At 42.8% G+C, this 25,409-nt stretch overlaps 1 protein-coding gene across 1 annotated transcript in view; it reads right to left on the bottom strand.

The window, feature by feature from the left end:
• Positions 1 to 3,930: 3,930 nt before the first annotated feature.
• Positions 3,931 to 25,409, bottom strand: part of LOC129556220 (kelch repeat and BTB domain-containing protein 6) — an 81,335-nt gene continuing 59,856 nt past the window's right edge. Inside the window, exon 10 of the mRNA XM_088842788.1 lies at positions 3,931 to 12,340. Coding sequence (XP_088698914.1) covers positions 9,489 to 11,606 — 2,118 coding nt within the window. The 5' untranslated portion in view covers positions 11,607 to 12,340 and the 3' untranslated portion in view covers positions 3,931 to 9,488. The remainder of the gene's footprint in view (positions 12,341 to 25,409) is intronic.

The following is a 25,409-nucleotide window of genomic DNA, read 5'->3' as shown; positions in this document are numbered from 1 at the left end:
GACTTGAGCACCTGGTCGCCTCTCCAACTTTTGTGCTTATCTAAGTCAGTGTTTGTTCTTGGTGGCCTCTAGATTAGGATGTGCCAAGATGAGATACTGCACCAAAGGCCCAGGAAATACCCACACACACGTTCAGGCTCCCAGATGACTATATTAAATGCTTGTCCCTTCGAGTCCCCAGTGCAGGCTAATAGGAAGCCTGATCTTCAGGCAGCAACTGGGAAGGTCAGGATATTAGGTAGACAGTTTCTGTAGCCCCGATAAAAGGGAGACCAAGAGCTGGGTATTTCAGCCTGCTTGCTCTGTGCTGAGTCAGGGGGAATCCAGGCCAGAAACACCTGTGCACCCATAGAAAATTCTGTTCTCTGTGGTCCCAGGGGACTAACTGCTGAACCCCATCAGTTCCCAGAGCTAGGAGACTTAGCAGCCAGTCCCTCAGCTTGCAGCCATAGAAGATGGCGTGCTAGACACGTTGAGAAGTGCATCTGGAGACTTGGCTTCACAGCTGGGGTGAGCTATGAGAAGAAGACACAAGTCACCACAAGCCCGTTCAGTCCCTCAGACAGTGACTAATTATATGCCCGTCAGCTCCCAGATGTGGGCTAATTTGAAGCCCAGCCCTTGGGCAGCTGAAAAAGTATGCAAACACCTTCTAGGAAGAAACTCAGAGCCTCCCATTTTTGTCACTTCCCCCTGTGTTGAGCCAGCAGACATTTTTGTGTCAAACTGCCCCTTAGTTTCACGTGGCCCCAGGGTAGTTGTGAAAGCTGGGTGCTGTTGGCTCCCAGAGCAAGGTGACGATGTGGGAGCTAGTCCCTCAGGTGGCACAAAGACAGTTCGGGTGCTGCACGTGTAGACAAGCTCCTTCCACAGAGAAATTGGAGACTTGGTTTTTATCACTGGAGCAAGCTTTAGAGAACACGCAGGGGGAGTGCTTGGGGGCTCCTGGGAGAATCCCAGACAGCATTCACACAAAGGCCAATTAGAAGCTGGACCTTCAGGCAGTAGCTGGAAAAGTATGCAGTAAAGCACCTTTCAAGGAGAAACTAGAGGAGGGGTGTTTTTGCCTGTTTCCCCAGTGCTGACCTTGGGAGGTGACTAGCCATGGAAGTGCTTGAATGCCCACTTTGAAATTGCTTTGAAATTGCTCCTCCGTTTAATGTGGTCCTGGAGGACTTGCAGATGACAAGGCTGGCTGGCTGGCTTCCCAGGTCTCCCCAAGCTATGTGATTTGGGATGCAGGCTCTTGGGTGGCATCCTTCAAACCTGGGGCACCCGATACTTGATCCAAACTCTTCACTCCCAAGGGAGGAATTGGGCAGTGGGGGCTCCCGCCTAAATGCAAAAGCTCTATTTTTTAACTGCAAGTTAGTGTATCCATGACTATTATATACTTTATATATATAATATATATATTATTTTTACATATTTATTTTACATATATAAAAATTTTATATATATATATATATATATCAGTGACTTTTATATATTTGCTTCTTTACAGTCTGGTTAATCTGATTCAGTACCCAAATCCAATTGAATCAAGGTGCAGCAATTACTCAGAGAAGGCAATGGCAAGCCACTCCAGTACTATTGCCTAGAAAATCCCATGGATGGAGGAGCCTGGTAGGCTGCAGTCCGTGGGGTCGCTAAGGGTCGGACACGACTGAGCGACTTCACTTTCACTTTCCACTTTCACACATTGGAGAAGGAAATGGCAACCCACTCCAGTGTTCTTGCCTGGAGAATCCCAGGGACGGGGGAGCCTGGTGGGCTTCCGTCTATGGGGTCGCACAGAGTCGGACACGACTGAAGTGACTTAGCAGCAGCAATTACTGAGAATTGCTAACTTCAAGAGAAGAGAACTAGACTTGGGAAAAAGTGATTTCATCAAAAATTGTTGCGAGATCTGTGTGGCTGGACATTTGATCCTCCCCTGATAAAACCTTCCCTTCCACTGGGCCATTTTCAATTTTTACATTAGGCAGACATCTGCGCTCATCTGTCTCAAAGTTTTGACATCTGAGATCATGGTTGGTAGGATTCAAAGCTTCCTGAAAATAATAGCAATGCCTGGACATTTCTAGAAGACTAAAATAAAGTTCTTTAAAATATGTAAATCAAAATACCCTGGCCGTTCAGGTACCAAAACCTGCAATCTGGACATCACACTTGATACCATCCCACTTCTCTCTCTTCATCCTCCTGACAGTATCTCCATTATATACAATTTGCTAAAGATGGTTGAGTTTACTAAAGTCTTACATTTTTATGAAGTCAAAGCCCAATAGGCAACTTAAATGCAATATCACTTCTTTTACATAAAGTTAGGGGACTGTTTACTGGTGAGTATTACAGCTGTGTTGTGAGAAAAACATTAAACTGGCATAGAGGAAGGAGGCATTAGACCTGCACAGAGGAAATGAAGTATTTATTATATCATCCACCTGGAACTAGGTGGTGCCTGACTCTCCCTACAACATATGACCAGAACCTACAGAGAAAACAGAGCATAACATACACGTAAAATCCCCTTAAGGTATCCACCATTAGAAAACAACTCTGCTGGGAATTCCCTGGCAGTCTAGTGGTTTGGACTCTGAGTTCTCATTACCAAGGATCCAGGTTTGATCCCTGGTTAGGGAACTAAGATCCCACAAGCTGAGCAGCCAATAAAAGAAGAAGAAAATGGATTATTTCACTTAGAAACTACATTCATGGCTCATTGAATGGGCTGGGAAAGTCCTGTTTTATTGATGAGTTTTTCTATGATGACTAACCCAGTTTAATAAAACTTTTCTCAGTTCTTGCCACTAAAATGTGAATGGAAAGAACGGGGTTGGGAAAAAGCCTGATTTTGAAACATTTCCGAGCAAATATCAACTTTTGCAAGCCTATTATTCACTAATTTAACATGACATTTAAGTAACAAGCAAGGACTGGGAATTCCCTGGTGGTCCAGTGGTTAGGAGTCAGTGCTTCCACTGTACGTGTCACGGGTTTGATTCCTGGTTGGGAACTAAGATCCAGCAAGGCTCAGCATAGGCAAAAAAAGACAAACAAGGAAGGAGGAGAAAATGAGAAAGTATTTAAGCTGCAATAGAGCTTTTTTAGAGTCTGTCTTGCAGCAATTAACTTTCCAAACTTCCTTAACAACTTGGTTAGAAAACCCAAATGAATTCACAAGTTCTTATGGAAAGGTGGGGAACTTAGAGGAAATATGAAAGGGTTGAGAGAAGAGATATGAGTCATACTGCTTTATTTCCCCTAGCCTTTGTTGATCTCAACAGATTTGTTTCCGTTCTAATTCTCTGCCATCTTCATAAAAGACAGAGAAATATATAGTGTCAGAAATGTGATTTATAATAGCATCATTATTCCATAATTGAAAACACTGCGTATTTGGTTGTCTAGGAGAATTTGCCCATCAGAAATAACCTGTAGCTCTGAAGGCCAGTGGGTTGCTATGGCAACTAGACAAAAGAGTTTAATAATAGCTCTCCTTCATAGCTGGAAAATTGACAGAAAGCTGAGAGCTCTGAATGCGAGTGTTTCTTATATAAATGCAAACAAGCACAAAATGCATTTATTTCTTTGTTCAGCAAACAGTTACTGAATGCTGACGGTGTGCCTGGTGCGAGGTTAGGAGCCATGGAAAAACCTGACGTGGGTTCCCTAAGAAGAGTGCACACTTTAGTGCCCGAGACACATAGTAAAGGGCAAAGAAGTCAATACACGGAATAATGACAGCACGTAAGAAGGCCACACAAGAAAGTAATGAGCCTGTGATACTCAACAAGCGGAGTCGTTGTTCTTCAGTTGCTCAGTCGTGTCCGACCCTTTTCCACCACATGGACTGCAGCAGGCCAGGCTTCCCTATCTTTCACCAAGCAGTAGCTAGCACAAAACATGGAGAAGAGCCCAGTCACAGCATACATCAAAAATCTTGTGTTTAGACAAGAAATTAAATAGAGAATGGGGTCTTATAGTCTTCATGAATGTACTAATGTAATCACTCTAATGGCAGCAAGCAAAGAGGAACTAAAGAACCTCTTAATGAGAGTGGAAGAGGAGATGCAAAAGCTGGCTTAAAACTTAACATTAAAGATACTAAGATCATAACAGCCGACTCACTGGAAAAGATCCTGATGCTGGGAAAGATGGAAGGCAAAAGAAGAGAGCGGCAGAGGATGAGATGGTTGGATGGCATCACTGATTCGATGGACATGAACTTGGGCACACTCCAGGAGATGGCGGGGACAGGGAGGCCTGGTGTGCCATGGGGTCACAAAGAGTCACACATGACTTAGCTACTGAACAACAACAATGTATTAATGAAATACAACTATTAACAGAAGTCTTACTCTTCTTGCTGGCGGGGATCAGGGTTACATATGAAAATAAGGGCTGTTTGAGGGTGTTTTAAAATTAAGTATGGATATTTGTAATGAAAATCATGATGATCTGTTACATACTTGATGGATACAATTGTTCAAAATGTTCTCTCACAGTTGAAGTTTTCACAAACACAAAACGTAACACTATATGTGTATATTGCATGAACTGTGATTAACCTGAAGTCAGTTAAAAAGTTCAGCAAGACACTAGGTTTTGAATAGACTATTGTGGCTAATTGGTCTGAGCTTCCACAGAGGGGGAGAAGCACAGCATTGCAAAGGGGATCCCAGCACAGAAAAGGCCAGAATGTTGCTAAATAGCTCATGTTGCTCTAAGAAATATTCCATTTTCATCATTACTGTATAATTGATATTCCACATTTTATTTTTTAAAATTTTTGTCTTTTATTTTGGGGTGCACTGGGTCTTCATTGCTGTGCGGGGGCTTTCTCTAGCTGCAGTGAGTGAGGGCCTCTCATTGCAGTGGCTTCTCTTGTTGCAGAGCACAGGCTCAGCAATTATGGCAGAATCTTCACGTGGAATCTTCCCAGACCAGAGATTGAATGCATGTCCCCAGCATTGGCACATGGATTCTTAACCCCTGAACCACCACAGAAGTCTGACACCTCACATTTTAAATAGAAGCAATACTGCCATCGACCATTCAGAGCCATTTTCTCAGTATTCTTTTCTTTCCTTTTAGGAAGCTGGAACATTCCCTGATACAATGAGTACTAGACTTTGGCTCATGATCTAGGGTACCAGTACACACTGAGTCTAGGAGGCTTTTCTTAATTAGAACAAGATGAGGCACCCTTGCCTTTTCTGTACAGAGTAACAGCAAGAGCCCAGGGAGCTGAGTGTTTCTGGGATGGGAGGCCTAGTCCACCTTGTTTTGATGGCAGTAACTCCTGGAATGGTATGATCATCCTGGCTGCCATGTGATAGAACCTGGCCTGACAGGTGGTATAATATTGTTGTTTAATCTAACAGCCTTTCCCCCCATTACATAGGAAGGAACCTTTGAAGTTTAACTAGATATATGTTGACCCAAAACAAAGACTACCTCTCCGAGGCCCTCCTGCCGCTCTGTATGTCTCTGTAGTTGAGATCTGGCCAATGTCATGTGACTGAAGCAACGCTCATAACCTCCCTCACACGGAAGGGTCATGCCCTCCCCTCCCCTTTCCTCTCCTTTTAATGGCTGGAATGTGGACACAAGGGTGAACCAGCTTGGACCATGTGGGTTAGAACAACACCCTAAGGGTAGCAGAACAAGAAAACAGAAAAGCCTGGGTCTCAGTCAACTTTCTAGATAAAATAACAGATTGGACTTTCATAGGAGAAACTTCATATTTATACAATTATGGGTATCTATTACCAATATATTCTAACCAATGTAGAAAGCAAGGGAAAACATTACCCCATGATATATTCTCTGTATAAAGAAAGCCCTGAAGATATTGAGACTCTGGAGCAAGCTGTATCTGAAATAAGTGCCATGGCTGAATTTTTAATCACAATATACACACAAAAAAATTCTATTTTCTTAACACGATCTAAATTAAGGTGATACCGTATACAATTGAAGAGTTCTGGCTCTTCTCTTTCTTCAAGGCATAAACATACCTGTTTTGGAAGAAGTACTTTGCCTGACAATTACAAAGTCCTTTTAAACCATTCCCCCACAATTAATGTTCTGCCCAAAAGAATATTCTTGATATGGAGATTCTATGCATCAATTTTAGTTTAGAAGTGGCAGTGAAAAACGGTGACTCCATTAGGGACAGGTGACTCCCCACAGATGAAGCTGTTTCAGGACAAAATGTCTCAGATGTGGATGAAATGTTACACAACATTATCTGTCACCTCTGCCTCTCCTCTGCCTTGTACCATGTCAAGTCCTCAAAGCTAAAAATGTCTGATGCAAGTTTGATGAAATAGGTGACTGACAATGGCTCAGAGTAAAGAGAGGGGTTCTTACTCCTATTTTGCACAAACCTACTGCTTCCACGGTATTCTCCATGGTATTCCAGAGGTTTGGCAACTTCTGTGAATACTGTCTCTTGTTTTTCATTATTTAAAAAAAACCCAAACAATTGGCTTGTATATACTGAACCCTCTAGTTGGTTGTAAAAATGACATTGATCCTTTCAAGTTTCTACTGATGGTCACATTTTCTGTAACCAAAGCTGACTCCTAACACTGCCCAGCTTTACTGTATTTGTAATAATAAATGTTCCTTTAAATTCGGTTAAAATGATGAAAAGGGCTAAAGCTTTTACGCACGTATGGGGAAGAGAGACTGTTATGAGTACTCTTATCCTAGGTCTGATGAGCTTCAGGAGTTGTCATACTTGTATGATTTCAGGGATGTTATGACATCGGCCTTTTTCTTAGAAGTAGATCAAAAGTGTTCTCCAGATTCTCAAGATCAGCTACAAATACTTCTGCTTTATCCTTTTGGAAATCCAAATGCCACTTATCGTTTGAACTTAAAAGAACTTGAAAAAATTTGGGTCCTTTGACAAAGCTTTTCAGCCTACAGGGATAGATACAAAAGATAATTAAGATCATTCTGAAGCTTACAAAGAACAGGCCTATCAACATATTTACTAAAAGATGTGCTGATTAATTGGAAAACAGGGACAAGGGTACTTTCCTGTTAAGAACAGATTTCAACACTGCTAGTTGCCATTCACTGTACAAGCAAGGGTTTTATAAATTTACCAGAAAACAATGAATTGAAAAGTCAGAAAAGCCTGGATTCTCGTATGTTTTATTTGTAACTAATCACATACAAATCACTTATCCATAAAATAATGATTAACAACTATTCTCTAGTTCACAAATATAGCACAAAACCAAAGTTGTTCCCAGGAAAACCTCTCTGTAAACCAAGATATCACTACTGCTTAGCTTAGGCTTTAAATCAAAGGTTGAAAATGACAAGTGGAAAACATGTTTTTAATCAACCAGTTGCATACTTTAATTCCGCAGAATTAAGACCTGGTTGAGATCATCACTGTTCTGTTTCAACCCGATCAAAGGAAAAGCTATCAACAAGAAGCAACTGGCGACGAAAAAGTTGGCCAAAAAATAATCCTATGGCGAAACAGCTTTGTGTTAAGGACAGTGCCCAGAAAAACCCTGATGTCAAATGAAACAAAATTCAGCCTAAGCAACTCAAAGCAGGTTTGCCCTTCTGAAGGCAACCAAAAGCACGTTTGTCCTTCTGAAGGAACACACACTGGTTGGATAAGTGAGCATCGTACTTCACTAAAAATGTTGAACAGGAATGTCTTGTAGAATCTTCAAACAGCCCATTAAAACGTCTAAGAACAACTTGTAAAAAACAAAAATACCTTTTATGTCTTCCTCTGTTTTCATCCTGTGATATTTCAATAAAAAATTCCATTCCCTACCAGAAAGATAGCGCTCCTCTGTACTCTCTGCCAGGGTGTAAGAAGTGTTAGCACTCTGTCACTGGAGAAAAGACAGACGAGGAATTAGCATGTCACTGAAGGAAGATTCAGAGAGAAAACTCTGACTGCGTGGAGAAAAAGGTACACATCATAAGCATTTGGTCACTTATCATGTGTATGTATCATGACAATCACACCCAATAAAACCTCAAGAGGTAAGCACTTACATTTTCTTGTATTTAACAATGTAAGTTTTGTGTCATTTATTCTGTTTCTGGGCTTTCCTTCCCTTACATATGTTGACAGAAACAAGGACTGAAGCAGGGTTCATAGAGAAACACAGGACAGGTACAAATACCATAATAAAATAGCCTCGTACACCACTGCATAGAGAAATATTTTAGACGAAATATACTTTCACTACTGGCCCCAAACGCTATCATCCACTTATGTTATTTAACTGTAAACTTTTAATAGAAAAATACCTTTAAGCTGATAATAACATTTAGCGACTTACAAAACTGACAGAATTTTTCAGTGCTACACAAAACAATTCTATACACGACTTAAAGTTTGAAAATTCTTTGCTGGCACTTGATTTTGAGAGTTGATAGACACAATAACTACTGATTTCAATAAAATACTGTTCTTAATCAGTATATACTTTCAAAACCAATATTACTCACAAAACAGTAAAGAATAATCACACCTTGTTGACAAATCTAAGATAAACACCAAAACTATACAGCCAAAATATTTCAAGAATCACATAAACTTTTTAAGACAATGGATAAAAATTTTCACAATCATGTCCAGTGAAAAAAAGGATTATACCTCTGATTCAATGAAGCATTTGTCAAGTATAGATTTAAAATATGAACCTACAAAGCAAGTTAGTTTTTGCTTTTTAAAGATTTTTAGATAATTTGTGACCTGTTAGAATGGAAATTTTTTAGATGGAAAATTGCTCACTATTTGCAAATACATGTTATGTTACAGATTTAAATTGAAATTTCTGTTCAAACAGAATCATGTTTTTTTGTTTTTACTTTCGGTGAGTTTATGACCATTCTATACATTGTCACAAGTGAAATCACCATTTAGTCACATTAAAGATATATATGATTTTTTTTCTCCACAAAAGAGAAGAAAACGGAAATAAAACTTAGCAGACTATATTTGTTAGAACACATTTTGTAAAAACCCACTAGTTTAAAGTTTTGGAAATCTACTACACTGCTCTGAAGGAAAATATATGCTTTCCCACCCTCATAATTCCTATCCAATCATTTTTTTTAGTGTAGAAATTAAAATTCAAGTTGAAACACTTGTGGCACAAGACAATGTAAGATTTAATCAGAGAAGACTACTGATTACAATTAACTTATATTGTCAAACATAAACATACCAGACAAATCCACACTGGACTTTTAGAACAGTAAATTATTAAATAAGCTGATTTCTTTTAAGAATGTTTAAATTCTGTAATGTGATATTATATTAGTATTTCAAACAATACCCTTTCTAAGCCAAACTTGAAATTAATCAACTCTTTTTTCTTTTTCCAGCAAAGAGAAAGGGTATCTCTTTAAGATACTTTCCAAAGCAGTAAAAATACCTTAGTGTTTCAATTTATCTGTAACACATTCTGCTGACCCTGTGCATTTCACTGAGGGGCTACCTGAACCCACAAATCATCATCAGATAAAGAGCTTGAACTCCCTGATTCAGAATCCAGCTCACTGAACCCACCTAAATCCCACTCAGTGCTGGATTCACTAGGTACTTCTTCCTCCTCGGTGAGAAAACTCTGACCGGGTTCAAGACAGGAAGGATAAACGCGAGCTGAGAGGCAAAAAAAGTTAGAATCGAACTGGAACAGGCCTAATGTGGTACCTATATTAATCCACTGGTCACCCCTAATGTCGTATTCATACACAGTCACCCGGTTCTTCTTCCACTGCGGGGTGCGTGAGGTGATCAGCAACAGTTTTTGGCCATGATTGATAATCCGGTAGTTGTTAGTCTCCGACACCAAGGGGATGTTATTAATCTGCCTCCACTCTCCTCTGACTGGATTGTACACCTTCATGACAGGGATGTCGCAGATGCAGTAGATCTCATCATTGAAGACACAGGCTTCCTGAAAATCATTGCGCTTCAGAGAAACGCACTTCAGCCACATATTGTGGCTGGGATCAAAGCAGAACATGCGCTTACTGTTGAGAGCATACAGATAGTTCTGAATGACCATCAGGTCAAAGGAAATAAAGGAATGGGGCAGCGGAGCCACCAGAGCCCACTGGTTTCTCTGGACACTGTAGCACTCCACCTCCTTCAGTTTAATGCCGGTAATGGGGTCCCGCCCACCCAGGATGTAGATGTAGCCATTGAGGTATGCCACGTCCATGCCCTCCCGGCAGAGCAGGCGGTCAGCAAGCTGCTGCCAACTATTCTGGGCTGGTTTATACACCCAGAGGTCCTTCCTGGGCTGGGCGGCCAGATAGATGTCATGGTCTGGAGAGACACAGACAGCTAAGGTGGTCACAGTCCTAGTGTGAGCAAGGCAGGTCAGAGGTGATGGCACTTTGTAAATGTCCCCCGAGTATGGGTCACAGCACAGAAAGGGATCTCTGGGATGGCCAAAGAAGATCACCATCTTCTTGGCATACACACCTAGCCTCTGGGGTGTATGATCAACCACAGGCACAACGGAGCTGCTGCTTCCGCCGCTGCTAAGAACAATGCTAACAACGCTGCTGCTGCCGCCACCACCACCACCGCCACCACCACCAACGCAGCTAACAACGCCGCTGCCACTGCTGCCGCCGCTGCTCTCTGGCTTGGGCACCAGAGACTTGCACAACATGTCACCATACCGCATCTGCCGGGCCCCTTCAACAAGGTCCAGACAGTACTTCTTCACCACGGTGTTGGTCAGCAGCTCTTCCACGTAGCCCCGATCTTCGTCAGAGAAGTGGGTCCAGCGGACACACTTGAAGACTTCTGCAGCACTAGGACCCCGCTCCTTGGGAGCCGCCTCCAACCACTGCACCGCCACGTGACACACGGTCTGCTCGTGCTCGATGTTGAGGCTGTCCAGGCGCAGGACGGTCAGCAGCTGGGCCAGGGTCAGATCTGCCAGGGACTCTTCGCGAATTGGACTCATCTGGCTGAGCTGCTTGAAGTTGTGGGCTATAAACGACTGGGCCTGTGACCGCAGCTTGCGATGGCCGAAGGCATCAGCAAACTTGAAGATGGCCGTGCAGTTGGCCAGGTCAAGGCGGCGGGCAAGGAAGGAGGCACAGGCTTCCCGCACGTACTCCAGCTGCAGCATGTCGGAGGCCGCGTAAAGGCGCTCCACGTTCGATTCACTCAGGGACACGCGACCGGTGTAGCAGTAATCCACCAACACCTCGAAGGACTCGGCGTCCACGTCGTGCATGGTCACGTTCGTCTGATGGCTCTCATACATGCCACCGGTGAACATGCTCTTGAAGTAGGGACACGCGGCCGCCAGCACGTTACGGTTGCAGGGGAAGAGGCGGCCCGTGCCGGGCCCGCTGCCGGGGGTGACCACCTCGATGGTCACATCGCAGAGCAGCCGCGCGTCGTAGAAAGACTTGAGCTGGGCCAGCAGGGCTGCAGAATGGCCCGTGTCCTTCAGCTCCTCCGGGCCCGTGAAAAAAGCCGAAACCGTGGGTTTGTGAACCCTTTTGGGACGCTTCCCGCCGCGGGGACTGGCGAGGCGGCGAGAGCGCGGAGCTTCTTCCCGGGACTGCATGGTGGAGAGGGCGGCGGGGAGCGAAGGACGAGAACGGGTGCAAGGACCAGGTTCTGGCGCCTCCTCACCCTCTTCTCGCTGACGCTCAGACCGCGGTGTCTCTGGAGAGACTGCAGCACTGGTCCATTTATTTGAGTCAGCCCTCTGCCGCGGTGCCGCCTCCCTCGGTCGCGTAGACCGCGTCCGACTCACCCGGTTCCAGTTCCACGCCCTTTCTCCGCCTCAGCTCGCCCTCAGAGGCTGGAAGCAAGCGGTCCGCCACCGCCGCGCTGGCAACACCACTAGGCGTCCAGGAGAACTACGGCTCCCAGGTTGCCTTTCGCGCCTCGAGGCATGTCGGGACCCCGCGGACTCTGCGGCACAGGCTGCGGCACCTGCTGCGGCACAGGTTGCGGCACGGAAACCGCTTTGCATATTGGGAGTAGTAGTAGCTTCAATAGCATCGCGAGATTTGTTGGCCTTTCATTGTTTCAGCTGACGGAGTTGGAAATTGTTAATTCTCTCCTGTTCGGTTTTATGGTTTCGAACATTGGGTTTGGAATTCAGATTAAATGCCCGTTGTTGTATTTATCAGTTGTCTGGCTTCTCTCAGAGCTGCCGCTTGTTTTTTGAAAACGTTAATGGCAGTGGTACTTCATAGCATTGTGTGACGATCGAAGTAAATTGCGTAGATGATACACACACAAATCGCGTAGGTGATGTACGCATTAAATCGCGTAGGCTGGCTCTCCTTGCTTTGAATAAACATTTGTTGATTAGCAGAGTAATGTACTTATATGCAGTACCCATAATATAAAGGCTTAATGAGTTTTAGCTTTTCTTCTAGCGTTTATGAAGAATGAAGCACCCTCTCATTTGAGACCATGAGCCTGTGGGGAAAATTTGAAAAACCCTACAGGTTTCTACAGAGATACCTTTTAAGTTTTTTTGGTTTTGCTTTTAACAAATAGATTTTTAAGACCAGATTTAGGTTTACTAGAAAATCCAACAGAAAGCTACAGGAAGCTCTCATATACTCCACCCCTCTGTTTAACCTGTTCACAACATCCTGCATTAGTGTATGCCCGTGTTAAAAGTTATGAACTGACAGTGATCTATCATTAATTAAAACATGTAGTTTATATTAGGATTTACTGTGTGTTGTACAGGCATGTCATGTATCATAACATGTATGTCATGTACATGTATGTATGACCTACATGTATGTCATAAATGTATGTCATGTACCTGTCATGACAATAATACACAGAACAGTTTCACAATCTTAAAAAAGCCTCTGTTCAACCTATTTATGCTTCCGTCTCCTTGCCTCCCAGCCCCTCGGAACCATTAATTTTCTTATTGTCTGGTTCTTCCTTTTCCAGAATATCATGCAGTTAGAATATATATTCTTTCACTTAGCAATATTCAATTCAGATTAATAAAGCTTTCCGTTGAATTTTCTAATAATCCTTAAAATATGATTTTAAAAGCTATTTATTAAAAAACAAAACAAAACCGAAAAATCGTAAACAAACCTGCAGGGTTTTTCAGATGTCTTTTCATGGCTTGATAGTTATTTCTTTTCATTGAATAATATTTCATTGTATACCAGTTTACTTATCCGTTCGCCTACTACATGACATTTTGTTTGCTTTGAATTTTTGCAGTTGTGAATAAAACTGGTATAAACACTCGTGCTGGTTTCTACATGGACATAAGTTTTCAACTCATCTTGGTATACACCAAGGAGTGTGACTGCTGGATCACACGCTAATACTATGTTTAACTTTGTAAGGAAGTGTGAAAATGTTTTCCAAGGTGGTAGCTCTACTGTTCTGCATTCCCACCAGCAATTAATGAGCATTCCTATTGTTCCACATCCTCCCTAGCATTTGGTATTGTCAGTGTTTTGGCTTTTATAGTGTACAACCTTGAAACTTGCCTCTCTGGAAAAAATTCTGAAGGATCTGATCATATTTTAAACATCTAGCAATATCTACAAGGTTGTTCAATTGTGGTGCCAGAGAGCAGTAGGTATGAATTCTCTCAAATATGCAAATCAAGAATATTAATAGATGCTTTGGTGGCCTCATAAAGTCTATGTTTCCTGTTCTGGAAGTATTGCTAAAGTATTTTCATTAATTCTCTTAATAGAAATGCTCATAACTAGTCCAATACAGCTCCTTTCACTACCATCCCCAAATTAAAGGTTCTGGAATTCTAGTTATTAAGGAGAATTTTAAATAAAAATATTTAACAAAGAGACTTTGTACTGAGCCAGATCCTAAGAGCCCAGCATCATGCATGCCCAAACATCCTTTGAATTATTCTGGTCTAATGTATGCTTTACAAAAGTGTTTTTATATTTGTATTTGTTAACACTGCCTCACTATGTTGTTGTTTAGTCGCTAAATTGTGTCCAACACTTTTGCAACCCCCATGGAATCCGGCCCACCAGGCTCTTCAGACCATGGGATGTCCCAGGCAAGCATACTGGAGTGGGCTGCCATTGCCTTCTCCATGCCCCATTATTGTTATTGTTACACAGTGGCTCAGTCATGTCTGACTCTTTGCAACCCCATGGACTGCAGCGTGCCAGGCTTCCCTGTCCTTCACTATCCCCCAGAGTTCCTCACTATAAAATCCTCAAAATAAATTGTGCTCAGTCATCGAGTTTTAACTTTTTCATATATGCCTTTAACAGTGACATTTGCTTTCGATTGCTTTTCGCAAAAAGCAAAAATATTTATTAGACACTGTGCTATATGGCCTATAGCAGTATTGTTCAATAAAATTTTCTGTGATGATAAAAATGTTCTATATCTGTGTTATCCATTATGGTAGCCATGAGCCACATGTGGCTCTTAAATACTTGAAGTATGGTTAATGCAACTGAGGAACTGAAGTTTTAATTTTAGAAACACAGCATTGGCAGCAACAAATTCAATGGGGAAAGGAAAATCTTTTCAACAGGGCTTCCTGGTGGCTCAGACAGTGAGGAATCCGCCTGCAATGAGGGAGATCTGGGTTCGATCCCTGGGTTGGGAAGATCCCCTGGAGGAGGGCATGGCGGTCCACTCCAGTACTGAAGAAGGAAATGGCAACCCAATCCATTATTCTTGCCTGGAAAATCCAGCAGCATTGGCAGCAACAAATTCAATGGGGAAAGGACAATCTTTTCAACAAATACTACCAAAACAACTAGATCATAATGAAAAAAAAATTCACCTTGAAACTGACAGTGTTGAACTTTATGCCTAATACCTGTACCACAGAAAAACATTGATAATTAAGAAATATCTTCAACTTCTCCCACCCTCTGAAAATCATCCTACCCATTTTGTGGTTGGAAATAGGTAACCACAGCAAGAGCTGACTCATTGGAAGAGACCCTGGTGCTAGGAAAGATTGAGGGCAGGAGGAGAAGAGGGTGACAGAAGAGGAGATGGTTAGATGACATCACTGACTCAGTGGACGTGAATTTGAGCAGACTCTGGGAGACAGCGAAGGACAGGGAAGCCTGGCAGGCTGTAGTCTATGGGATCACAAAGAGTTGGATACAACTTGGTGATTGAACAACAACCACAGTAAACCATCTTTTCCCACATGACTCATATTAGAGTCACCGTCCACTCTTTCTCATGACTATCATAAGGCTCACAGAAGATTCCCTCATGCACCTGTGAGAAGGTTAAACACAGACCTTTCCATTTTTGCCTGAGCCTACCAATAAGCCCCAAACACAGGGTCTCTATCTCCTAGTCCTTTGTCTTATGAATGATTAACTGAGATTAGAAGGGCAGCACCCATGGAGGGAACTCCCTGGTGGTCCAGTTAACCACTGGACTCAGCTTGCTGGGGCATGGGTTTGACCCCTGGTCGGGGAACTAAGATCCCACAAGCCCTGCAGTGCAGCCAAAATAAAAAGTAATGAACTCAAAGTAGCTAGATACCAAGATACACATTTCCTAGTCAGCTGACCAAGACGTCCCCAAGTTATTAAAGCAATTCTAACTGTAAACCACTCTACCTATAATTTGTCTATATCCTCCCTATAAAAAAAAAAATCTAAGGCAAACTCACCCTGATTTTGGATCCAAACTGTTCTGCATAATGGCAACAATCTGAATAAACTCAGTTTCCTTACTTGTCTGGCTTTTGTCTTTGACAGTTTGGTGCCACTGTGTTAGTCGCTCAGTTGTGTCCAACTCTTTTGTGACTCTGTGGACCATACCCTGCCAGGCTCCTCTGTCCATGGAATTCTCTAGGCGAATACTGGAGTGGGTAGCCATTCCCTTCTCCAGGGAATCTTCCCAACCCAGAGACTGAACCCAGGTCTCCTGCATTGCAGGCAGATTCTTTACCGTTTGACCACCTTGTTTGGTTTTTGTCTTTGATGGCACTTTGGTGCCATTACTGGAATGGAACTGGAAATCCATCTCTAGGCCCCCATCTGCTCCACTCAGGTCCTGAGGCTTTCTGAGCCCCAGTGCAGTGTCCTTGAAGTGGTTTATGCTGGAGTCCAGCTTCTGACCCGTGTACTCCAGACAAGTGTCCACAGTAGCATGGGAAGGATTTGAATTTGGTTTGGGGGTGCCCTCTCTTGGTCTGCTTTTGTTGCTAGCTATTTTATAGCTCTGTGGTGATGTAAGTGAGAAGGAAAATCGAAAAAAGACTGGACACACATATAACTGATTCACTTTTCAGAAACTAACACACCACTGTAAAGCAGCTGTGTTGTTGTGTTGTTGAGTCACTCAGTTGTCTCTGACTCTTTTGCCACCCCATGGACTGTAGCCCATCAGGCTCCTCTGTCCATGGGATGTCCCAGGCAAGAATACTGGAGTGGGTTGCCATTTCCTTCTCCAGGGGATCTTCCCAACCCAGGGATCGAATCAGCGTCTCCTTCATTAGCAGGCAGATTCTTTACCACTGAGCCACCAGGGAGGCCACTGTAAAGCAACTCTACTCCAATAAAAATTTAAAGAGAAAAAAAACCCCTTCCCTGACATCAAAGACAACCCTGAGAGTTTCTGGGATTAGGATGCTATTACTAAGCCCGATCCCTTGTTTTTGCACGATTGCCTCTCCCTTCTGTGCCACAACAAAGAAAACAACACTGATCCACTAACAGTGGACTCTATCTCCACATCAGTGTTTTGAAGTCGAAAACACTCTATCCTCTTCTCCCACCTCTGGACCCCTCAGTTACTCATTACTCTTTTCCCTGTCTACACACAAAAAAGAAGCACATGTATATCTTTGTGTGGGGGATGGTTAGAAGCTATTTTTTCTGTAAACAGACTACTGCCACAACTGTAGCTAAGCTGGTACCGGAAAGAATTTTCCATGTACGGGGCCCCTTTCCTCCTCTCTAGTGACAGAGGAGCCCACTTCAACAGGCAGGTTAGTCAGGATATTCAACAAGCGCCTCCACCACCTTCCATTCTCTAGAAAAATAAAGCAGACCAACAGTGCTCTTAAATTCAAGCTAGCCAAACTACCCGAGGCAGCCAGCCTGCCCAAAATCGTGCACCTGGTCCTGCTGCTGCTGCTGAGTCACTTCAGTCGTGTCCGACTTGGTCCTAGTGATCCTCAGTCCTTCCCCTCCCAGGCAACACTGATTATTCCCTCATGAATAATTGTGTATTATGAAAAAATACTGCAGGTCAATGAAGATTTCTTACCCCTTCTGAAACTTCAGTTCAGTTCAGTCGCTCAGTCATGTCCAACTCTTTGAGACCCCATGAATCACAGCACGCCAGGCCTCCCTGTCCATCACCAACTCCCGGAGTTCACTCAAACTCATGTCCACAGAGTCGGTGATGCCATCCAGCCATCTCATTCTCTGTCGTCCCCATCTCCTCCTGCCCCCAATCCTTCCCAGCATTAAGTGACCCTACCAGTCCATTCTAAAGGAGATCAATCCTGGGTGTTCATTGGAAGGACTGATGCTAAAGCTGAAACTCCAATACTTTGGCCACCTCATGCGACGAGTTGACTCACTGGAAAAGACTCTGATGCTAGGAAGGATTGGGGGCGGGAGGAGACAGGGACGACAGAGAATGAGATGGCTGGATGGCATCACTGACTCTATGGACATGAGTTTGAGTGAACTGCGGGAGTTGGTGATGGACAGGGAGGCCTGGCGTGCTGTGATTCATGGGGTCGCAAAGAGTCGGACACAACTGAGCGACTGAACTGAACTGAACTTGATCTAATCTAGTATCTATCCTTATATCACTTCACATTTGTCAGAATGACTAGCATCAAAAGTCTACAAACAAAAAATGCTGGAGAGGGTGTGCAGAAAAGAGAACCCTCCTACTCTGTTAATGAGAGTGTAAACTGGTACGAGCACTATGGAAACAGTATGGAAGTTCCTTTAAAATTAAAAATACAGACGCGAGAGACGCCCGGCTCCCGGCGGCGCAGACGCGAGAGACGCCCGGCTCCCGGCGGCGCAGACGCGAGAGACGCCCGGCTCCCGGCGGCGCAGACGCGAGAGACGCCCGGCTCCCGGCGGCGCAGACGCGAGAGACGCCCGGCTCCCGGCGGCGCAGACGCGAGAGACGCCCGGCTCCCGGCGGCGCAGACGCGAGAGACGCCCGGCTCCCGGCGGCGCAGACGCGAGAGACGCCCGGCTCCCGGCGGCGCAGACGCGAGAGACGCCCGGCTCCCGGCGGCGCAGACGCGAGAGACGCCCGGCTCCCGGCGGCGCAGACGCGAGAGACGCCCGGCTCCCGGCGGCGCAGACGCGAGAGACGCCCGGCTCCCGGCGGCGCAGACGCGAGAGACGCCCGGCTCCCGGCGCAACCGACCACGTGCAGAATCGTGGCTGAAAGGAGCTGCCCCGCGCCCAGGGTTGGGGCGGTGGCCGAGAGGAGCTGTACCACGTCCAGGAGGTGGTGGCTGCTTGGGCACCGGAGGGCCGAGAGGAGCTGATCCACATTCAAAGCAGGAGGGGCGGCCTTGAGGAGATACCCCTCATCCAAGGTAGGGTACAGCGGCTGCGCCTTGCTGGAGCGGCTGGGAAGGGATACTCCACGACCAGGTGGAATATAGGAATCCAGTGTTCTGGGGAGGAAAGAACAAGACGGCGAGACCACTTTCTTCCCCACAAATTCATCAAAAGAACATTTGAACGTGGAGTAAAGTCCACAAAACCACTTCTGAATACTGGCAGAGGACATCAGGCTCCCAGAAAAGCAGCCCATTGTCTTCTAAAGGAAAGAGAAGAAATCCAGCTCCACCTACCAGAACACTGACACATGCTTCCCTAACCAGGGAACCCGGACAAGTCACCTGTCCAACCCCACACACAGCGAAGAAACTACATAATAAAGAGAACTCCACAAACTGCAAGAAGAGGGAAAGGACACCCCAAGCAAAGCAATATAATCAAGATGAAGAGGCAGAGAAATACCCAGCAAGTAAAGGAACAAGATAATTGCCCACCAACACAAACAAAAGAAGAAGATATAGGGAATCTACCTGATAAAGAATTTCAAATTTTGATGGTGAAAATGATTCAAAATCTTGAAAGTAAAATGGAGTTACAGATAAATAACCTGGAGAAAAGGATTGAGAAGATGGAAGAAAGATTTAATAAGGACTTAGAAGAAATAAAAAAGAGTCAATATACAATGAATGATGCAATAGATGAGATCAGAAACACTCTGGAGGGAACAAACAGTAGAATAACAGAGGCAGAAGACAGGATAAGCGAACTAGAAGATAGAATTGTAGAAATAAATGAAACAGAGAGGAAAAAAGAAAAACGAATTAAAAGAAATGAGGACAATATTAGAGACCTCTGGGACAATGTTAAACGCTCCAACATTCGAATCATAGGAGTCCCAGAAGAAGAAGACAAAAAGAAAGACCATGAGAGAATACTTGAGGAGATAATAGTTGAAAACTTCCCTAAAATAGGGAAAGAAATAATCACCCAAGTCCAAGAAATCCAGAGAGTCCCCAACAGGATAAACCCAAGGCGAAATACTCCAAGACACATATTAATCAAATTAACAAAGATCAAACACAAAGAACAAATATTAAAAGCAGCAAGGGAAGGAAAAGCAGCAAATAACACTCAAGGGGATTCCCATAAGGATAACAGCTGATCTTTCAACAGAAACTCTTCAGGCCAGAAGGGAGTGGCAAGATATACTTAAAGTGATGAAAGAAAATACCCTACAGCCCAGATTACTATACCCAGCAAGGATCTCATTCAAATATGAAGGAGAAATCAAAAGCTTTACAGACAAGCAAAAGCTGAGGGAATTCAGCATCACCAAACCAGCTCTCCAACAAATGCTAAAGGATCTTATAGACAGGAATCACAGAAAGAGTGTATAAACTTGAACCCAAAGCAATAAAGAAAATGGCTACGGGATCGTACTTTTCAATAATCACCTTAAACGTAAATGGGTTGAATGCCCCAACCAAAAGACAAAGGCTGGCTGAATGGATACAAAAACAAGACCCCCATATATGTTGTCTGCAAGAGACCCACCTCAAAACGAGGGATGCATACAGACTGAAAGTGAAGGGCTGGAAAAAGATAGTCCATGCAAATAGAGACCAAAAGAAAGCAGGAGTAGCAATACTCATATCAGATAAAATAGACTTTAAAACAAAGGCTGTGAAACGAGACAAAGAAGGAAACTACATAATGATCAAAGGATCAATCCAAGAAGAAGATATAACAATTATAAATATTTATGCACCTAACATAGGAGCACCGCAATATGTAAGACAATTACTAACAAGTATGAAAGGGGAAATTAACAATAACACAATAATAGTGGGAGATTTTAACACCCCACTTACATCTATGGATAGATCAACTAAACAGAAAATTAACAAGGAAACACAATCTTTAAATGATATAATAGAACAGTTAGACCTAATAGATATCTATAGGACATTTCACCCCAAAACAATGAATTTCACCTTTTTCTCAAGCGCACACGGAACCTTTTCCAGGATAGATCACATCCTGGGACATAAATCTAGCCTAGGTAAATTCAAAAAAATTGAAATCATTCCAAGCATCTTTTCTGACCACAATGCAGTAAGATTAGATCTCAATTACAGGAGAATAACTGTTAAAAGTGCCAACATATGGAGACTGAACAACACGCTGCTGAATAATGAACAAATCATAGAAGAAATCAAAAGAGACATCAAAATATGCATAGAAATGAATGAAAATGAAAACACAACAACCCAAAACCTCTGGGACACTGTAAAAGCAGTGCTAAGGGGGAAGTTCATAGCAATACAGGCACACCTCAAGAAACAAGAAAAAAGTCAACTAAATAACCTAACTCTACATCTAAAGCAACTAGAAAAGGAAGAAATGAAGAACCCCAGGGTCAGTAGAAGGAAAGAAATCATAAAAATTAGGGCAGAGATAAATGCAAAAGAAACAAAAGAGACCATAGCAAAAATCAACAAAGCCAAAAGCTGGTTCTTTGAGAAGGTGAATAAAATTGACAAACCACTAGCCAGACTCATCAAGAAACAAAGGGAGAAGAACCAAATCAATAAAATTAGAAATGAAAATGGAGAGATCACAACTGACAACACAGAAATACAAAGGATTATTAGAGAATACTATCAGCAATTATATGGCAATAAAATGAATAACCTGGAAGAAATGGACAAATTCCTAGAAAAGTACAACTTTCCAAAACTGAACCAGGAAGAAATAGAAAATCTGAACAAACCCATCACAAGCACGGAAATTGAAACTGTAATCAAAAATCTCCCAGCAAACAAAAGCCCAGGTCCAGACGGCTTCACAGCTGAATTCTACCAAAAATTTAGAGAAGAGCTAACACCTATTCTACTCAAACTCTTCCAGAAAATTGCTGAGGAAGGGAAACTTCCAAACTCATTCTATGAGGCCACCATCACCCTAATCCCAAAACCTGGTAAAGACCCCACAAAAAAAGAAAACTATAGGCCAATATCACTGATGAACATAGATGCAAAAATCCTTAACAAAATTCTAGCAATCAGAATCCAACAACACATTAAGAAGATCATACATCATGACCAAGTGGGCTTTATCCCAGGAATGCAAGGATTCTTCAATATCCGCAAATCAATCAACGTAATACACCACATTAACAAACTGAAAAATAAAAATCATATGATTATCTCAATAGATGCAGAGAAAGCTTTCGACAAAATTCAACATCCATTTTTGATAAAAACCCTCCAGAAAGTGGGAATTGAAGGGACATACCTCAACATAATAAAAGCTATATATGACAAACCCACAGCAAACATTATCCTCAATGGTGAAAAACTGAAAGCATTTCCCCTAAACTCAGGAACAAGACAAGGGTGCCCACTCTCACCACTACTATTCAACATAGTTCTGGAAGTTTTGGCCACAGCAATCAGAGCAGAAAAAGACATAAAAGGAATACAAATTGGAAAAGAAGAAGTAAAGCTTTCACTGTTCGCTGATGACATGATCCTCTACACAGAAAACCCTAAAGACTCTACCAGAAAACTACTAGAGCTAATCAATGATTACAGTAAAGTTGCAGGATATAAAATCAACACACAGAAATCCCTTGCATTCCTATACACTAATAATGAGAAAATAGAAAGAGAAATTAAGGAAACTATTCCATTCACTGTTGCAACGAAAACAATTAAATACTTAGGAATATATCTACCTAAGGAAACAAAAGACTTGTACATAGAAAACTATAAAACACTAGTGAAAGTAATCAAAGAGGACACTAATAGATGGAGAAATATACCGTGTTCGTGGATTGGAAGAATAAATATTGTAAAAATGAGTATACTACCCAAAGTAATTTATACATTCAATGCAATCCCTATCAAGCTACCAACAATATTTTTCACAGAACTAGAACAAATAATCTCACAATTTGTATGGAAATACAAAAAACCTCGAATAGCTAAAGCAATTTTGAGGAAGAAGAATGGAACTGGGGGAATTAACCTGCCAGACTTCAGGCTCTATTACAAAGCCACAGTCATCAAGACAGTATGGTACTGGCATAAAGACAGAAATATAGATCAATGGAACAAAATAGAAAGCCCAGAGATAAACCCACGCTCCTATGGACACCTTATCTTTGACAAAGGAGGCAAGAATATAAAATGGAGAAAAGACAGTCTCTTTAACAAGTGGTGCTGGGAAAACTGGTCAGCCACTTGTAAAAGAATGAAACTAGAACACTTCCTAACACCATACACCAAAATAAACTCAAAATGGATTAAAGATCTAAATGTAAGACCAGAAACTATAAAACTCCTAGAGGAGAACGTAGGCAAAACACTCTCCGACATAAATCACAGCAGGATCCTCCAAGACCCACCTCCCAGAATATTGGAAATAAAAGCAAAAATAAACAAATGGGACCTAATTAAAATCAAAAGCTTCTGCACAGCAAAGGAAACTCTAAGCAAGGTGAGAAGACAGCCTTCAGAATGGGAGAAAATAATAGCAAATGAAGCAACTGATAAAGGATTAATCTCCAAATTATACAAGCAGCTCCTGCAGCTTAATTCCAGAAAACTAAGTGACCCAATCAAAAAATGGGCCAAGAACTAAACAGACATTTCTCCAAAGGAGACATAAAGATGGCTAACAAACACATGAAAAAATGCTCAACATCCCTCATCATCAGAGAAATGCAAATCAAAACCACAACGAGATACCATTTCACACCAGTCAGAATGGCTGCTATCCAAAAGTCTACATGCAATAAATGCTGGAGAGGGTGTGGAGAGAAGGGAACCCTCTTACACGGTTGGTGGGAATGCAAACTAGTACAGCCACTATGGAGAACAGTGTGGAGATTCCTCAGAAAACTGGAAATAGAACTGCCATATGATCCAGCGATCGCACTCCTGGGCATACACACCGAGGAAACCAGAATTGAAAGAGACACATGTACTCCAATGTTCATTGCAGCACTGTTTATAATAGCCAGGACATGGAAGCAACCTAGATGTCCATCTGCAGACGAATGGATAAGAAAGCTTTGGTACATATACACAATGGAGTATTTCTCAGCCATCAAAAAGAATGCATTTGAATCAGTTTTAATGAGGTGGATGAAATTGGAGCCAATTATACAGAGTGAAGTAAGCCAGAAAGAAGAACATCAATACTGTATATTAACGCATATATATGGAATTTAGAAAAATGGTAACCTGAACCCTGTATAAGAGACTGCAAAACAGACATAGGCATTTAGAACAGTCTTTGGGACTCTGTGGGAGAGGGTGAAGGTGGAATGATTGGGGAGAATGGAATTGTAGCATGTATATTATCATAAGTGACCAGTCCAGGTTCGACGCATAAATTTTCCTCTGTTCATTTCTTTGCATTTGTGCTTTTTTAATAAAAATACTTTTAACTGTAAAGAAAAAAAAATTATAAAAAAAAATAAATAAATTTTGAGAAAGTCACAAAAAATTAAAAAATAAAAAAATAAATAAAATTAAAAATAGAATGACCATATGATCCAGCAATCCCACTCCTGGGTGTATATCCAGAGGAAACCATAATTCGAAAAGATACATGCTCCCCAGCATTCACTGCAGCACTATCTTTAAAAGCCAAGACATGGAAGCCACCTATATGTCCATCGACAAAGGATGGATAAAGATGAAGTGGTATATCTATTCAATAAAATATTACTCGGCCATAAAAAAGAATGAAATAGTGCCATTTGTAGCAACATGGATGAACCTGGAAACTATCATACTAAGTAAAGTAAGACAGAGAAACACAAATATGATATCACTCATAAAGTGAAGTCGCTCAGTCATGTCCGACTCTTTGCGACCCTATGGACTGTAGCCTACCAAGTTCCACCATCCATGGGATTTTCTAGGCAGGAGTACTGGAGTGGCTTGCCATTGCCTTCTCCAGGAGATCTTCCCAACCCAGGGACTGAACCTGGGTCTCCTACATGGTAGGCATTGTAGGCAGACGCTTTACCAAGTGGAATCTAATTTTAAAAAATGATATAAATGAACTTATTTACAAAGCAGAAAGAGACTCACAGATTTTGAAAACAAACTGCTGCTGCTGCTGCTAAGTCACTTCAGTCGTGTCCGACTCTGTGTGACCCCGTAGACGGAAGCCCACCAGGCTCCCCCGTCTCTGGGATTCTCCAGGCAAGAACACTGGAGTGGGTTGCCATTTCCTTCTCCAATGTGTGAAAGTGAAAAGTGAAAGTGAAGTCGCTCAGTCGGGTCCGACCCTTAGCGACCCCACGGACTGCAGCCTACCAGGCTCCTCCATCCATGGGATTTTCTAGGCAATAGTACTGGAGTGGCTTGCCATTGCCTTCTCCGTTGAAAACAAACTAATGGTTACTAAAGGGGAAAGGTGGGAGGAAGGAGGAATAAATGAGGAGCTTGCTGCTGCTGCTAAGTCACTTCAGTCGTGTCCGACTCCATGCGACCCCATAGATGGAAGCCCACCAGGCTCCCCCGTCCCTGGGATTCTCCAGGCAAGAACACTGGAGTGGGTTGCCATTTCCTTCTCCAATGTGTGAAAGTGAAGTCGCTCAGTCGTGTCCGACCCTTAGCGACCCCACGGACTGCAGCCTACCAGGCTCCTCCATTCATGGGATTTTCTAGGCAAGAGTACTGGAGTGGCTTGCCATTGCCTTCTCCGAAATGAGGAGCTTAGGGTCAATTTATACACAGTACTATGGGTGATGCTGGTGGTGAAGAATCTGACTGCCAGTGCAGCAAACACAAGAGACTTGGATTCAATCTCTGGGTCAGGAAGATTCCCCGGTG

The sequence above is a fragment of the Moschus berezovskii genome, chromosome 13 (genome assembly GCF_049115385.1).
Source record: "Moschus berezovskii isolate FMDL1 chromosome 13, NW_MosBer_1.0, whole genome shotgun sequence".
In the NCBI taxonomy this organism is placed as follows: domain Eukaryota; kingdom Metazoa; phylum Chordata; class Mammalia; order Artiodactyla; family Moschidae; genus Moschus; species Moschus berezovskii.
The sequence above is the reverse complement of the archived record's forward strand: the minus strand, read 5'-3'. Positions and strand labels throughout refer to the sequence as shown.